Here is a 17406-nt window from a genome sequence, read left to right as displayed (position 1 = left end):
AGTGCGATCTTCATGGAAACAGTTATTGCGGGATTGTTTATTCTTCCGTATTCTAGGTCGAGAAAAAATCCGTTAAACAATCAACAGATTCATTATTAGAATCTCATATACAATTTATTTGCCGATTTCAACAGTAATTCATACCGTATATGTACACAGATTTACAATCGATATTTACACTGACGATTCTTAATGACTTTAAATGGCGTGATTCTATATACAAAACGCATGGACATCTCTAGAGTTTTAAGTTAGATGTGGACTCTAAAATGAGAGAGTCCGTGATTAAATGCAGATTGATTGCTAATGACTGAAGAATCCACGACGGTGGATGTTATCGCGCTGAGGAAGGTTTTACAATGTCTGTGGTACCGGGTAATAACGACGATAAAGGCACAAGTTGCGAACTGCTCCGATGTAATGGCGGCGGAGGGGACGACTCCGGGGACCGGTTCCGATTATTGACTGTAGCGTATAGCGGACGTATCGCACCGGCCGAAACGCTAAGGACTGGACTCGGAGACACCCCCGAAAATACACCAATAGATGTCGCTGTGAATGGTAGATCTGTAAAAAACGATGAATTATTATCAATCAATTAAAACAAATTGTTAGAAGATGTTCTGTAAAATCGAAAGAATATTCACTAAACTTACGGGTTGCAATACTGTGGTCTTTAGTCGTAGGTGGCGGCACTATCGGTGATAATCCAGGAATGAACGGTAGAGGGAGCCAGTTGCACATAGTTGGGGTTTGCGCACATCCGATTTGTTTACGCCATCGCGCTCGACGATTACTGAACCAAACCTGCCAAATACAAACAGTCAGATGTAGTTACCAGTGGAGGTGATGACCAGTGGGCCAGTCAGATGTAGTGACCAGGGGCGGGGTGATGACCAGTGGGGCAGGGGGTGATGACCAGTGAGGCAGGGGGTGATGACCAGTGGGGCAGGGGGTGATGACCAGTGGGGGGAGGGGGTGATAATTACCTGTACTCTCGCCTCTGTTAGACCTGTTTTATTTGCTAATTCATCTCTAGTATAAATATCTGGATAATGCGTGCGTTCAAACGATTTCTCTAATTCCTGAAGCTGCTCGCTGTTAAAAGTCGTTCGACTTCGACGTTGTTTTCGTTTTAGTTGTAAATAACTGGAGTTGTTTTCATCCGATTCATCTGTAGAATAATAAAATAGAAACATAAACGATTGATGGAAATACTCGAGACGAGAACTCTAAAACTCATTTCAGAATATAACGGGAATCCTCGGGAGAGGAAGAGGGGGTGAGAGGGAGAGGGGGAGAGAGGTGAGAAGGAGAGGGGGTGAGAGGTGAGAAGGAGAGGGGGTGAGAGGTGAGAAGGAGAGGGGGTGAGAGGGAGAGGGGTGAGAGGCATCAAGCTGATTTTGTATATATTCTGTATGCTATATCAGAGAGAGAAGTTATATTTTCTCAGCGCCCGTTCACGGAACAGACCGCAGATGACTAGTAAAAATCTCGTCTATTTTCTAACCAAATTACTACCCACGATGACATCTCGGATTTAGACCATGTCGAACAGCCTATAATCAAAAAGCGGCCGCGACAAACGATTAACGGATTCTAAAGAAAGCCGTGTTTGTAACCGCAGGGGATGTGGCGTCAGGGGGTAACGTACCGTGACTGGTTTTAAATGACACCCCCGTCTGTTGTCTGGTCTTACTAACAGTCGCCGTTTCTTCAGTTCACACACAAAACCTGTTACAATCTTACGCATAATATCGTAGAAAAAACGACTAAAATTTACGAGGTCTGTTTCAGTTGAAGCGGCGTCGTGGGTGAGAGTTTCTTATTGCCTGTATGAGACATTTACGACTATCTTAAAGACAGAGTCGAATATTTAGAAAGTTTGAAATAGAAAATGCCGAATTTTTCACAAACATTTCTTAGTCTGGATAACAGCCCTGAGCCCACCGCGAGATGAGCGTGTTAGCAAGACCTCCGAGTGAAGAGGCAGGCATTCAGTCCGTTCAATGGCTGCCGTGGCTCAAAAGTGGTATGACTTTGAAAACAGCTTTAGTTTCCACTGTCAACAAACTCGAATCAACTGCTGACCAACTATTGGCCTCTGCTGCACGTTCCGACCTTCATTGTCTACGTCAAAACGTTTTTAAAACTGTTTCTTCACCCATCGACAATAAAAATAAACGTCGCACGAACTCCTGAAATCTGATTAGCCCATAAACAGGCTTTGAGATGTGAATCTGTGCTAATAGTAGGGTCGGTGTTGCTCGGGTTAACAGACCGTTAACGACACCACTCAAACACGTATTCACTCACAAGAGAAGTTTGACTCCACCTCATGTTCGCCTTTGTTTCGGTGACAAAGAGACGTTTTTTATACCCGGCTCGTTTTAACAGAGTGTCAACTTTCGGCCGAGCCGCGCGTTCGATCATTAACTGCCCGACAATAGTGTGAAGTTCATTAACAACGGACTCGCACCCAGCAGACGAGATGATCGATAAAAAGTTTAGTCGGTAAACGCGTTTACCAGACGACTATAACTACCACCCATAACAAACTATTCGTTCCTTAATTAAGCGTTTTGTAAGAATCGCGCACGAAACTGGTTATTTTCACTCGTTTGCGAGGCGTCGAACCCCGAGGCAAAATCAGTCTCATTTAAAGCGTTTCGTATCGGTTAATAGCCAGTTCGTTTCAGCCAGCAAGTGGCCGATAGTGCCAGGTGTAATTAGATAAATTAAAAAGGCCAAGCTAATCGTAAACATGTTTAACAGAAAATTCGATTAGAATTCACTGAGACATCTGAACGGATAAACTGTCGTATTGTTGAGTCGAGAAGGTACACAATATCCGTGTAAAATGAATTACGTGGGAAATATCACAATAAATTCAACTAAAATGAAAAAGCTCTATGGTAAAATGATAAACAGTTCGTGCTAATAACGTTTTATTAGCCATCACCAGTACGCCTGATGATGGCTTACAGTATTTAGCTGAAACGTCACTCGAAATATATAGATATTATTTTATCATAGATCTTTTAATTTTTGGCTGAATTTATTATGGGATTTAAGATGACCAACAATCCTATCTCAGGTTTACTATTCTGACAGTTCCTAGATTTAGAAATATATTCAAACTTAGATTTAAATTTTTCTAAAGCCCATCTTCACAGAAACATTTTGGGATTGTCTGGTAACTCAGAAATAACATCATTGTAGAATTATTCATTATTCCTCATGAATGTTGATAATGCTAATGATGATATCTGAGAGATCTGTGGATCGTCCTCCAGATCACTGTTGTCTGTCAAAAAGTCCCGATTAAACGAAATAAAACTTGAAATTTCGAAATATCGTTCACGATTTGTTCTGAAAATGATTATCAATAAGCTTGAGAAACTATTTTGTTTTTTCCACGGCCTGATTATAAACGTTGAGACGTCGGAACAAATCAGTTTAGGGCGGTGAATTATTGGAATTAGTTACCGTTGTCGCGTTCGTTATTACAATCAATATGCAAAACAGTTCACGTGACACGATTCGTTACAATATTCTGAAACACCTGCGTACGATTGATTCGACCTTGAACTTCCTCCCTAGATTATGTACCTTTATCCGAGTCGTCTGATGTCGATAAACATTCGTCTTCTGTCGGTTTTACTCTTAAAATTTCCTCGATCGAATATTTCAGCGTCGGTGGTTTTTTGTTCGCTTCTTTGACGACAGGGGGCGCTTGTTCCGGCGGCGGAGTCCGGCGATCCTCTCGGCTATTCTCGGTGATTTCCGGAGATAAACACAGCGGTTGTTGATCTCTTAGCAGACGGGTAATTGAGCTCACGCTAGGGACGGTATCTTTATCACAAATTTCATCTTTCACCAATCTACAAAACCATCAACGAATATTGAAATGACTAAAACTGAGTAAAAAAAAATGACTAAAATCAGGAGACTGATAAAAATCGTTAACAAACCTCTCTCTGATTTCCCAGCTGAAAATATTCGGATTTTCGTTCTTGTAATTTTCTATGGATTTCTCGACGCTAGGTGTCGCTGTACGCGGTTTACTGCCACCTATGACCCCGGGGCGGATGGAACCGGTCTCCTGGTATCTCTGCAGGATTTTACTGACGCATCCGTGCGATACTCGCAACTGTCGACTGATGACGCAGGGTCGCACCCCCTGCGAGGCCAACTCGACGATTTTTAGTCGTATATGATGAGGTAACGGGCGACCATTGATAAACACGCCCCCTAGCTGATTCACTCGACCTTGACCTGCACGAATAAAGATTTTGAAAAAATTATTTTTAAAATTTAAATCTCCCGGCTAAAAGTTTTTATTAAAAGTTCTATTTTGTTTGTAAACCTGCATCAAACATCGAAGTTCTGAGCTTCAAATAAATACTTCAATTTTACGCAAAATAAGAATACGATATCAGTCGCCAATAACGGGTAGAAAGTATTGGTTGAATTTTTACTGAAACTATTTAAAAAAATTGTTTCTATTTCCTCGATTATAAACTTAGTGAAATATTTACTGCAATACAACTAAGTTATGTACAGTATTTCAGATTTCCTGCCCATACAACAACTCATACAACAACTCTCATCATTAGTGCCATATTAAGCCAGGGTTTGAATTGAAATCGGTTTTGTGTAATGTGTGATTTTGTAAAGATCTGTTCTTCACGCATATATCTGTCTATTGCGGTTTAATCACTGTATGAATGACTTTTATATGTTTATAATTTATTGCCCGTTAGGTCACGGTTCTAAATCGGTTGAATTCGATAATCATCGCAAATCGCTTCGTCGATGATCGTTCGAAACTCATCGCGAGTTTCTTCCGCAACTTGTGTTTGTTGTTATTGACGACCTAACAATTAGAGCTTTAAAGACTTGAAGCTGAATTCGGTTTATTTCTGTTGTCCCCGTTTGTGTTAAGATGTCGCCAAACTTCAAGCGAAAGAAGTCGTCGACAGAAGAATTGTTAAAGAACCGTATAATTTACAAATGTATAGGAACGACTCTTTTGTGTACGTTATTTATCACAGAGGATTTATATACGGAATAAACGAATAGATTAGACTGAAACCTGTCAACATTCAACATGAATTATGACCTATTAATAAGCGTGCGACAAAAGTAACATACAAATTCTGTATATGTTTACGTTTTTAAAAGCATTTTTATACGAATTTTACTTGCTTTAAAATTTTATGTCGTTGTTTTTTCTTTAGTTATTCGGTGCATCGCAAATAAAAGTGATTTATGTAAAGGAAATCTTCCGAAAATCTTCCCGAATAAATCAATTTCATGTGTTCTAGATTAGGTCTACGAGTAATAGACGTTATTCACGCTTTTGAAATCGTGTCCAGCTCGATTGAAAATAAACACAGCAAGTAATTTCTAAAAACTTTTTCTTTTAAAATTCTGCAGCAATGAATTCAAATCTCAGTCATCTAGTATTTGTTTGTCAGCATTTTAAAACTATGTTTGCAGATGTTGTTGGAACCAACAGCTTAAGCTTTTTAAAGATGATTTCAAGCAAAGATGAAGGCTCCAAATAGTTATTTTTCATTTTCAAAACCAATTCTGATGACTTCCCCACCACTTTATCATAGTTGACTTTGAATCATATAGGCTTAAATGACTTGTGATCCAGTACCAACCCTATCCTATTATCATTCTGCTGAAATTGCTTGTTGAGAAACATAATGCTTATAAAACAATTTAGATTGAAAATAAGATTTATCCAAACATTAGTTCGATATTTGCTTAGGACCTAATTCCACAGCTGCTAGTTTAGGTGTGAACTCGGAGTTTACAAATGGTTCATTTTCATTATTTCAACTCTTCAGTCAAAGTCAAATCTTTACTCACAACAACTGTGGAACTGGGTCCTGAAACCAGTTCCAGATTTAGTTTTCAGCTAGAGTACGTCACTGAGGTTCAAACAATGAAGTGAGGTCTGCTGAACCGCGGTGCAGTAATTATTGAGTTTAAAACTTACCCTCATAAGGATGTATCGGAAAGCTCGGAAGCTGAGGGAGCATCGTAGGAAAAGATGTTGGAAATCTCGTCGGATGCCACATGATCGCTAGTCCAAAGTTTATTATTTAATGATGGGTCTTCAAGAATTTCGTTGCGCCTAAATCAAGATCTCATTCAAAGTACGCCGACACCCGAAATCAACGGCTCTGATTGGACAAGACGCTGTCATGTGACGCCCATTTCCGAAATCACATAGCCAAACGAGCGCGGGTTTCCTGACTTGAGGCGCAAGTAATTATAGAGTCTCTTGATAGAATCAGTGATTGAGTCGTTTATGCGGCACATTTAAATGCATGAAACCGATAATTTGGGATGGTAATTTTTACCGGCAAACTTCGTCTCGACTTTGTACGGATTGACCTAAACCAGCGATTCGGTTACTTATCTTGACACAAAGACAAGTGTGACAAAAAAATCATGAATTCTAAAAACCAGGCCCCATCATTTTTTCGTTGTTAATTTCCACGCGTGGAATATGGAGATTGAGATAAAAAATAAACTGGATTTTTTTAATCTAAATTCATCTGTGATTGACTGATAAAGTGTCCAATTTCACGAGAAAATTAAACGGTTACTTCATGTTTTCAATGAGGCCGACAATTTCAAACTCAACCGTTTTAATCCCAAACTTCTTCATGGGACGGGATCCTGAAGACAAATGGATCAGTAAGATATCAATTCCGATGTCACAACGATATTTTTCAGTTAGCACGTTATCTCGTGGAAAGTTCGAAAATCAAATTTCTTAAATGATTTCATTTTATTCCTGACACGTGCAGCAGGCAAGGGAACATTTAATTTCCTCTTTTAAATACCTCAACCCGCAGAGAGCAGATAGTAGAACCACGCGTGGTAATAACCTTAAAGTGATTAAATAATCATTAATATGAAGCTTATTAATAATTGTCACAAACTGAAACAGCTTTTAAACACGACAGCTTCAAATCCGTTATCAACATATTAATAATCATTAAAGCTCGTTATGGGGGTTTTAAAAGCGGTGGTCAGTTTCGGACTGTTGACAATTAGTCATGGTTTGGTCATTTTCAGTCCGTTTCGGTCAAGATCAGACGAGCGGGGTTTAAAGCACCCCCGGAATCACCCGAGGATCTCTTGACTGTACGCTATTATTCCCATTCAGACGAATCGTTGGTTTCAATTAGAATCGTGTTTTGTTAAGTTGATTGTCCTGATGGGTTTTTGTGTCGATAACCGGTAGAATTCCTGATTTAATTGGCATTAAATCAAATGTATTTAACTGTTGAATGCGAGTTAATGTGTGTATTTCCACAAACACTCAACACCACGAAAAGGCCTCCACTAGAATTATAGACCAACATTTAGCAAAGCGTGCGATTATTCTATGCTCGAACAGTTTTCATATTTTTTGGACCCTGCAGAAATTATGGACCAACTTCTTTGATGCAGGATCCGGTTCAACAGTTCGTGAGTTCCGTATAGGATTTCACACTCAAAGATAGCGTGAAATATATCATAACCCACGATAGCGTTGTAAATGGTTGGTTCCTGAGTTCAGAGTTAACTCTAAAATTTGTGGAACTGGATCCTGAGTTCAGAGGTAACTCTAACTCACAACTGTGGTACTGGATCCTAGGCCAATTCCAACTCTAGGATAGTGAATAGGCTAGGACTTGTGTGGTGACCTGACTGTAAAACTCTGGATACAGCGCCACAGTTGTGAGTTAGAGTTAAAATCAGTTAGTTTTCAATGAGTCAAATCCAATCTCAAAACTGTGGAACCTGGGGTCCAGTTGTATTAATGGCAAAAAGATAGATAAAAATGAGCCCGTACAAATAACAAAATTATATAATCTGAAACTCGATGGAAAAATATTCCTCCTCGGCGACTATCTTCCCAGGAGATCTAAACAACATAACACGACAGAACAAACTGATTGTTTAACGAGGTTTATTTGTGGTAGTCTGAGCTAACTCCGCTCGAATTGCTATTATAAACTCATTACGGACAATAGTGGCGACACCTTTTTGTTGACCACAATCTGTCTATAACAATAGCAATCAGGTGCTCGCTTATATTCTGATGAGCAACCGACTTCTAATGATTCTTATCTCGCAGAAAAGTGTCGGTAAAGTTCCTACGTTTATCTAGAAATCTGAATAATTTTCATAAGATCGTAAATTTATTTTCCATACTTCACTGTCTGATTGAACAGAGGTGCGGTTACTATGTCGTGTGCCACGTTGGTTGTTGTTGCATGTTTCCATGTGGTCTGAGATTGAAAAATCGTTAAGACGTCTTAGAATACTAGATCAACGTTACATCCCGTCCCCTACTAGAAGTTCAAAGAAATTGTTTTAAAAAGTACACAATAACCCCCAAAAAACTTTGTTGAAACTAACATTCAAAAAAGATCTTGGATTTTGGTATTTATATTTTTGGTCAAGATAATTTCCACAATAACTCGGTAAATAATGAACACACCAAAGCGGCGGCGGCGGCGGCGGCGGCGCGACCGAAATTTAAAGATTATGACAAATTGTGTTGAATACACGTCAAATGAGCTAACAATGTTACATGTGCCGAGGTCATCCAGATTTAGGTTTAATCAAGTGAAAATCAAGGCTAAATCCGCGGTGTGAGTGTGTTTATAACTGATTCTATATCACGTATCGTTAAACATTACCGTGTTAAACTCACAACTCGCGAGGTCGAACACAAAGAGATCGTTTTCAATTCAGAGTTTAATGAATTCAGGATATTCGCTTTTCCGGCTTTTGTGCGCGTGCATGCGATCGGTTTCATTCGATGTTTAATTGTGGAACAAGTCGATTCTAAAATAAAGCTACGCAATTATCGGTAATTATGGTTTTAAAGCCATTTCGACACAAATCGTCGATTTCTGGTCCAACAATTGAAAACCTGTCGTCTGCTCGTTGCCCGAGGCGATCCGGAGATTGCCGACGAGTCACGGACAGGTGCCTTCTCGCTAATTGAAATTAGTCCGCCTCGCTGGTGTCGAGACACCCGACCCCCGATTCGACCAGGCCTGCATTAATTAGTTCAGTGGAATGATAACTTCGTATTGCTCTAAATCGACAATTCTTCCGGTTTTCCAAAATTCTCGAAATCATAACCCGATAATAATTGAAGTCAACTCAAAACATTAAAATCTAATTGAAACATTAGTTGTTCTATGACTCATGTCTGATGTTAGGGTGTAATGCTTCCTCATTTTGGTAATAAATGCGTCGAATGCATAGAAATAAAAGTGGTGTTGTTTATATCAATAACACATCATGAAAAAATGAGCTTCCTGATGACGTGAAATTTCCAGGAAAACCAGTTTTAACTGCTGACATACGTAGAATCCGCCTATGTTTTGTCGCGATCGTGTCACACGCAGTAACATAGGCCAAATATTTCAGCCTACACTTTGTCCTATGTATACATAATAATACGTGTGTAAATATTGGTAACATTTGAGGCTTGTTTTCAAAACAGTGTTAATTGTTGTTGTCGCCAGGACCTGATATATTATTGATTGATATGACGACATACAACAAGCAGCTGTCGTAAAAACTGTTGGTACTTCATTGTACACCGTGTGTGTGTATAGTACACTGAGTATTAGTACGAATCATCAACGCAGTCACTAAAAATCCTGCCATCTAGAAAACACGTAAGTACACCGATCACAATTTCACTGAAATCCGCCGCCATTTTCAGTTTGTTGCGTCATTTGCATATGCAAATTTTTATCGATTTTAAGCTCGATTCTGCATTAAGTTCAAAGTTTCGCGTCGAGCGAGTCTTATCTTTCAAGTCAGTAGTTTATCTTTTTGCAGTTATTTCCACCGATGTTTTGTGGCTACGATTAAACAGTTTCTATGTATCGATATCCCGGGTAACTTCAATACCTTGTCAATGAAAGACAAAACTCTCTACACAAAAAAGAACGCAGCGCACATGACTCCCGGATAGAGAAATGATGGGGATACGTGATAATTATCAATACATCGCTTTTTTGGCTGTTCTAACATTCTGTAAGTCACTTTTGTTTTTTTAATATCATGGAGGTCAGTTTCGCGGTAATGGCTTAGATTCAAGACCGGTATAATACCATAATGTGTAATGTAGATTCCCACTATAGTGAACGAAAAGATAATTATCTTAAGTTCGAGAAAGTTTCCTTGAGCTAGCGTAGTTTATCCAACGTTTCGACTAAATTCTAATATATTCAGGAATACTATTATCCTATATATCGTCTTCACAACACGGATATAGTGTTTTATCAGTGGTTAACAGTAAGACCGTCTTAACGTTCTAACGACTTAGGTCTTACAATTGAAGACCACTTTTGGAATTAAGTCTCGATGTTGTCCCTGAATATGATATCTGAGGCTAGCTGACCTGGCCTCGAGGTCTCTTACGAAATGTGCGTATGCGCCAGGGCAGGAGAGAGGACCGATGCAAAGTATGATCATATCGTTAAGTTTAATTATGGACTCTAAAACCAAGTTTTTTGCTTCGAGTCGATGGTTTAGTCATTTGAGTAGTTGTTTTACTTGACCTAGTTCCACAGTCGTGAGTTAGAGTTAACTCTGAGTTAAAGTTAGTTCATTTTCAATGAGTTAACTCAAGAGTCAAATCTTAACTCAGACCTGTGGAACTGGGCCCTGATGAGTTCTCATATTCCGTATTCAGGCATTTCTGTATGTCAAAGCGACGAAGCTTCTACAATTGATAGACCGATCAGAGTTACAACTATAAGGGTAAGTTATATACCTTGATCTTGTACCTTAGACGCAGGGTTCTTGAAAATAAACCATATGGTTTCACTTATAATGAATAATAGCTTCATCAGATCATTCACCTGATGAAGCTACTTCTAATAAATCAATTTACCTATAAAGTTCGGCTCGTTGTATTTATTGAAAAATATAATGAAAATGATAAAGAAATATAAGTTATGTTCATTAAATGTTTAATGAGAATTACATAAGTCCATTATCTATCGTTATAACACTATATTTACGAATATTTGCGTGTTTATATACATATATATTATTTTGTAGTTGGCCCCGTTTCTAATGGTCGAGGATGACCCATATGCGACGAAGAACTCCGATTCCACGAACTATCACGGCTACATTGTAGATCTGTTACACATATTAGCCAATATAATCGAATTCAATTATACGATTAAAGAGGTCGATGACTCTAAATGGGGAACGGCTGTTAATGATACGGCAACTTCGTGGTCAGGCATGGTTGGAGAGTTGATATCAGGGGTAGGTATAAACTTACACTCCCAACTACAGACTCCCTTCGTGTTGTATTCGCACCCAACCAACACGTTTTGAAAATGGACTAGGGAAATATTCAAACACCACAATATAGTTATCAGAAACCCACAATGATATATGATTTATTTTCAAATACAGTTTTTACAGAATTAATGAATAAGCGAATACATTAGAAATGTTATTAAATGAAGGACTGCTTTGAAGCAACAGTTAGCTTGCAAGAAAGCAGCCATAGAAAAGAAAGAACAAAATCCATAAAAAAAGAACCAAAAGAAGCTAAGGATGGTTCTAACTTGCTGGATTTGTTTGAGTTTTAGACTGCTATAAACTATTTCAATCTCAGTATGTTTTATTCCTCAACGCAGTTGCATAAATCTATACTTACGTCCAAAAGTGATCTTAAATCTTAAATTTCAAATTGTTCTTAGTGAACTATAGAACCTATAAGATGGCCATAGACTGGTCATGAATCCGACGCGTGTAATCTAGTATATACGACCAATGCTTTAACCCTCGACTTTGCAACTGGTACCTGGTATTTTGCTACACGTGCCTGGCTACAGGAAGTATAGACGCATATGTTCAATAGCAAAATATTCTTGATTTTTATATCAACCACAGGCACAGGTCTGTCGTATCGTCTGTCTCTATCGCCTGTCCTCTGACACATTGACAATATCTCTCTATGATAAATCTATCTGTATATATATAATATCTCCACATATTTTCTCACAGAAAGCTGATTTGGCTGCTGCTCCTCTGACGGTCAGTTATGATCGGGAGAAAGTCGTCGACTTCTCGATGCCGTTTATGACCCACGGGATCGCCATGATCATGCACAAGAAGGACGTTTTCCCGCTGGAGAGAAGCGTCTATCAGAATTTGGGTTTTTTTCTGAAACCGCTCAGTTTCGCTGTTTGGACTGCGACGATTATTTGCGCTGTACTCGTAAGCATCAATTTCAACGTATTCAACTTAGATGATAATCTGTTCTCGAATCGATTTAACTCAAATAACTCACGGTTGAGTTGCACAGTTGTGACTCCAGTACACCACTGGTCAAGTCTTAAGGTATTAAATTGGCCATATAGAACTAAGATGGTCCAAGACAAGTCTTAAATCTAAACCATGACTGTACAACTCACCACCTATAATGGTATCATCTATGACAAACCCTCGACGTTATAACTTACCGACCAGCTTTATAAAGAATGGTGTTTTGAGTTTGAATTTGAGTCTTAAGTTGTTAAATTGGCCGTAGAACAAAGATGATCTTAGTATGGTCTTTATTCTAAACTACGATTTTACAACTCGCCACTATAGTGGTATAAGCTACAGTGCATTGATGGCGTTATAACTAATTTGCCAGGTTTAAAGAGAATGGTATTTTATTGAATTTGAGTTAGATTGGGCGTTCATTGAGCAGGTGCATTATTGAGCATTTACAAATGATGAACTTTGACTGTCTATTGCAATACTATATTTTTGCTAATTATACAGGTTGGTTTACTGTTATCGATCAATAACTATTACAACCCGTACGAGTTAGCACACAGAGCTCAGCGTGGCGAGGACGTACCGAAAGATGCTACTCACATGTTCAGTTTATCGCAGAGTTTGTGGTTTTCTTTTTCGTCGCTGTTTTTACAAGGTAAAGTAAATTCTAATCGTAGAGCAGCTCATTTTCTACACAACTCCCCGCACTGCACGCCCCCTGGTGAGATAGCATAGGACTTCTACTAGGGCTTCTGATACTTTACACCTTAGTCAGATGGATTTTAGCCTGAAATTTAAAAAAATGAACCTCTGAATTACTTCCAGTTACTGACAAAACATATTGGTTATAATTTCACGTATTTATTCAAACATTGCTTTGAAACGAACTAATTTAGGGACAAATTTAACCGTGTCCGCAGTAACTTCAGCAACCAACAATTGAGCAGTTACTGCGTTATACCTTGTCCCCGACTTTTATGAGATATAAAGGTGGGCCCAGGTCCCAGTTAGCACAGTCGTAAATGATTCTAATCGTATTATCTATTCATCGAGAATATTGCGATTTCATCCGTTGGTCGCTGACGTGTTTATCTATCTAGGTGTTTATTATCTTATTTTGCAGCGTTTGGAGTGCGGCCTCGTTCAGCAGCCGGTCGCGTTTTAATGATATTCTGGTGGTTTTATTCGCTGATCTTCGTTTGCACTTATGTCGGCGCTATGGTTAAAACCGTACCGTTTATCGCGCCGTCTGTTCCGCGAACTGCTCGATTCCGCAGCCTCGAAGACGTCGTTCATCAATCGAATATTAAATACGGAGTCGTCCGCTCGGGGGCGATACGTACGTTCTTCGAGAATAGCGACATCCCGTTCTATAAACTGGTCGCTCAGAACTGGACGCTGGTCGATTCTCCTGAAGAAGGCTTTAGGAGAATGAGTGAAGGAGGCTACGCGTTTATAACCGACTCCACTTTGATCGATTACATGCGTTCGTTTAATTGTGATTATTTGTCCGTCGGCGAAATATTAGACACTCGTTATTACGCGTTCGCCGTGCCTCATGGCTCCCCCTTGCGGGAAAAATTGAACAAGGTGTTGTTGCTACTGGCTGAAAATGGACATTTAGATTTATTGTATCATAATTACTTCCAGGCTAATTTTACCTATTCAGCTGTTGGCACGAGTTTCTTCGGCCATATTTGTCAGGGCACGAAAATAAGCCGGGAGACGTATACACCGCTGGGTCGTCCTGCTGCTGATCCTTATTACGGCCACCAGGTGGGGTTAGACGTGTTCGGTGGACCAATCATCCTAGCTATATTAGGTGTGATGTTCTGTGTTTTAGCGCTGGTTTGTGAGAAAATGTACTTTAAGTTCAGAGGACAGGTAAATATGTGAACGATTTTGAGTAATGATAGATTCTGGGGGCAAGTTGCAAGTCATGGCACAAGTTTAAGTCCTGTCCAATCATATCGGTTCTATAACAAATTTAACAACTTACTACCAGTATCAAGATTTTAAAACCACTTTTGCATTTCAATCACGAACTTGTAACTGGACCCAAAATCCAGTTACAAAATTCTTCAATAAAACCTGGCTCTTATTCAAATGGTAGCTAGCAACTGTAAAATGTTTTATTGAAAGCGTTGGAACATCGGAGATGAACTGATTCTAACGCGCAAGTGTCAAACTCTAACCGAGAACTGAGTGGAACTGGGTTCAGGACCTAGTAGCAGTCCAGTCCAGTCTAAGACCATCTGATAACTAAAGACTAGTTAAATGATTACCTTCATTTTGAATTCGCAACTGGGCAACTGAGGGGAGAAATCGATTATGAATAAAGTGATAGTGTATTTTGTTTCAGGCGCGGAGTGGAGTTAGATCACTTAGAAACCGCCATTCACCGTACGACGACACAACTACAGAAATAGTAGACGAGATCACTACAGTCACGTGATGAGAGTATGATCAGCAGACGATCTCTCTTTCATTGCCCTGTACACCGGGTCGACTGTATAGATCACAGGACGTGATGGCATTTTCAAAAATGTTCAATAACTGTGAATTTTTTAAATAAAGAAATATTTTAGCAGGAAAAAAGATCGAATTACTTTCAAAATTTCCGAATTTTTAGGAGTTATTGATTTGGTTAACCTCGATACCGCGATGATGACCATTCTATTGCATTCACACATTGACCACACACTCGCCATCTAACGGATTCTATTGCGATTAACACCGGATGCGCTTGTGCGGTCGTTTCCACCATGGGAACGACTAGGCCCGTATATGGGAACTAATGAGGGTGACAAATCGACAACCTCCGCCCATCCCTAATCAAACAGGTCACCCTCGAGTCCTGCTCAAACAGGTCACCCTCGAGTCCTACCTACTCAAACAGGTAACCCTCGAGTCCTACCTACTCAAACAGGTCACCCTCGAGTCCTACCTACTCAAACAGGTCACCCTCGAGTCCTACTCAAACAGGTCGCCCTCGAGTCCTAATCAAACAGGTCGCCCTCGAGTCCTAGTCAAACAGGTCACCCTCGAGTCCTACTCAAACAGGTCGCCCTCGAGTCCTGTATCCCAAAATATCGAATAAAAAAGAATCTAATGAAAAACATTTTTGTGTTTTTTGTGATGATAACTTTATTCGCGCTTATTGATGATGAACATCATAATAAAACATCGAACTGTGTAACATGTTTAGTTAGGACAACATCTTCCCATCAATCTTGAGCAACATCCGCTGCTGGGTCCACCGATCAGCCAGTAGGTACCGTGTTTACCGTTACAGAAACATGGAAGTCCTCTCTCTTCGATTTCAACCTCTGCAAATTAATAGAAATCGGTAAAATTATGAATTATATACAATATGAAACTAGAAAATCTCGCACGCAATGAAACGAATAAAATACCTTCGGCAGCGATGGCTCCGATGACCATAAACAAGGCCAAGGCGATGAACAAAGTCTTGTACATTCTGAAAGTAAATGATGAATTTATAAGTTAAATATCAAATCTCTGATAAGGTAAGGATGTGTCGCTGCTCCAGACAATAGTCACGGACTCATTTAACGCCAATATAGATATTTTTCGCTCTATTTTTTCTTTCATTTTAAAACAAATCGAAATCAAACTTGAAACTTTATACGATATAACAATTCATACACAGTAATAGATTCTAATATGACAGCGAGGATATTTCCGAAGTTTTAAGCCTGAGAAGTGAGACGCACGCAGGACCCGGTTCTACAGTTCTCGATTTAGATTTTATGGTTAAAACATGGAATTAACTTCTACTCAAATGTCAAACTAAACCAAGAACTGAGACTCGGAAAGTTTTCATCACGTATTACAGTAAGAAACTGCTCAAACAATGGCGGCATCTTCCGGAACCTGGGCGTAGATTCATCATCACTTACCTCACTTGTTACTGAAACTGTAAAATGTGTAACTTACCTGAGTTTTGAGTGCTTTGTCGGAAGATTCACAACAATTAACAACTCCCAAAACGCGAACCATTTTATAGTTTGATGACATCGTAAGCGGATTGTAAAACAATCCGCTTTTACACTTTTTCACACGGAATTAGTGACTTTTTAAGCTGTATTTTACGTTCGGATTATTTCTATTTATGTCAAAATTCTACAACAAATTTTTCATATGTTTTAACTTTTGAAATTTCTCCCCGCTTGAATACGCAGCATTGTCAAGGTATATCACAAGATTTGTGCCGGTGCGTGTGCCAAAACTAGACCATAGAAATAAAACGCCTTCTACAGCTCAAACCTAAGACTAGCTCATCCATAAACTTAACCCAAAGGTTCAAACCTGGGACCTCCAACGTTAAATGCAAAACGATTAGAAAAGTCATTATTATCGGTCAGTTGTGTTGACTCAACTCACTAATCCTACCAGGCGCATCAGCATACGAATTTTCGGCCAGGCAAATAGAGGATGTTGCTACCAAAAATACTTCATCGGCCCAAAAACAAGCCCAAAATTTTCTCAGTCGTAACACTAGGTAACGCTGACCGAGCAGTAACCCTAACCCTAGCAGGACCCGAACCTGCGACCTCTAGCATGCAAGCCGAGCATTCTAACCACTAGACCATAGACCACTAGTGATTGGCTGAGTTTGTAGGTTTGTCTGGCCAGTGTGGTTACCATTATTGACCAGTCAGGTGTGGTGATTGGTGATCAGCCAGGTATGGTGATTGGTTGTTTACCATTCTGTATTCACTCAGTCACCCGGGCTAGGAACAACCTCTCCCCAACAGTTTGATGAAAGATTCCTCATCCGAACCGTTACCAGGAACTTTCGACGGCAGTTTTTTAATTTCAAGTCGGAAAATTTGTCCACCATGGAAGCATTTTAGGAGAGAAAGCAATAAAAGAAATTTAAAACGTAGAAATAGGGTTTGGGATCCGGATTCCAGAATCAAACTAAATCCACACATCTATGGAACTAGGTCCAGAATCAGATTATATACCCACACAACTGTTGAACTGGTTCAGAGTTAAGTTAAACTCTCACCAATGTGAAACCGGGTTCAGATCCAC

The 17406-nt window shown here is 39.5% G+C and overlaps 3 protein-coding genes across 4 annotated transcripts in view; 1 reads left to right on the top strand and 2 right to left on the bottom strand.

Annotated features, from left to right (window-relative positions):
- LOC141908219 (glutamate receptor ionotropic, kainate 3-like) overlaps positions 1 to 14937 on the top strand; it is a 65843-nt gene extending 50906 nt beyond the window's left edge. Inside the window, exons 1-8 of one of the 2 annotated variants that reach the window (XM_074798145.1) lie at positions 9432 to 9719; positions 9886 to 10083; positions 10745 to 10812; positions 11116 to 11331; positions 12082 to 12294; positions 12847 to 12997; positions 13466 to 14226; positions 14705 to 14937. In XM_074798145.1, coding sequence (XP_074654246.1) covers positions 10026 to 10083; positions 10745 to 10812; positions 11116 to 11331; positions 12082 to 12294; positions 12847 to 12997; positions 13466 to 14226; positions 14705 to 14797 — 1560 coding nt within the window. In that variant the 5' untranslated portion in view covers positions 9432 to 9719; positions 9886 to 10025 and the 3' untranslated portion in view covers positions 14798 to 14937. Of the gene's footprint in view, positions 1 to 9431; positions 9720 to 9885; positions 10084 to 10744; positions 10813 to 11115; positions 11332 to 12081; positions 12295 to 12846; positions 12998 to 13465; positions 14227 to 14704 lie in introns of those variants that run through there. The other variant, XM_074798146.1, reaches the window with a different exon arrangement.
- LOC141908399 (paired box protein Pax-3-B-like) lies at positions 335 to 6098 on the bottom strand. The gene is made up of 6 exons (XM_074798440.1): positions 6017 to 6098; positions 3975 to 4278; positions 3613 to 3884; positions 990 to 1174; positions 657 to 807; positions 335 to 567 (listed from the first exon to the last, which is right to left on the bottom strand). The coding sequence occupies exons 1-6, from the start codon at positions 6096 to 6098 to the stop codon at positions 335 to 337; spliced, it is 1227 nt and encodes a 408-aa protein (XP_074654541.1).
- A 526-nt stretch (positions 14938 to 15463) lies between the features above and the next one.
- LOC141908906 (U-actitoxin-Bgr3b-like) lies at positions 15464 to 16371 on the bottom strand. Its single transcript, XM_074799183.1, has 3 exons — positions 16303 to 16371; positions 15759 to 15823; positions 15464 to 15671 (listed from the first exon to the last, which is right to left on the bottom strand). The coding sequence occupies exons 2-3, from the start codon at positions 15820 to 15822 to the stop codon at positions 15547 to 15549; spliced, it is 189 nt and encodes a 62-aa protein (XP_074655284.1). The 5' UTR covers position 15823; positions 16303 to 16371; the 3' UTR covers positions 15464 to 15546.
- Positions 16372 to 17406: the final 1035 nt, after the last annotated feature.

Source organism: Tubulanus polymorphus, chromosome 7 (genome assembly GCF_964204645.1).
Source record: "Tubulanus polymorphus chromosome 7, tnTubPoly1.2, whole genome shotgun sequence".
In the NCBI taxonomy this organism is placed as follows: Eukaryota; Metazoa; Nemertea; class Palaeonemertea; order Tubulaniformes; family Tubulanidae; genus Tubulanus; species Tubulanus polymorphus.
This window is presented reverse-complemented; position numbering and strand designations above follow the sequence as displayed.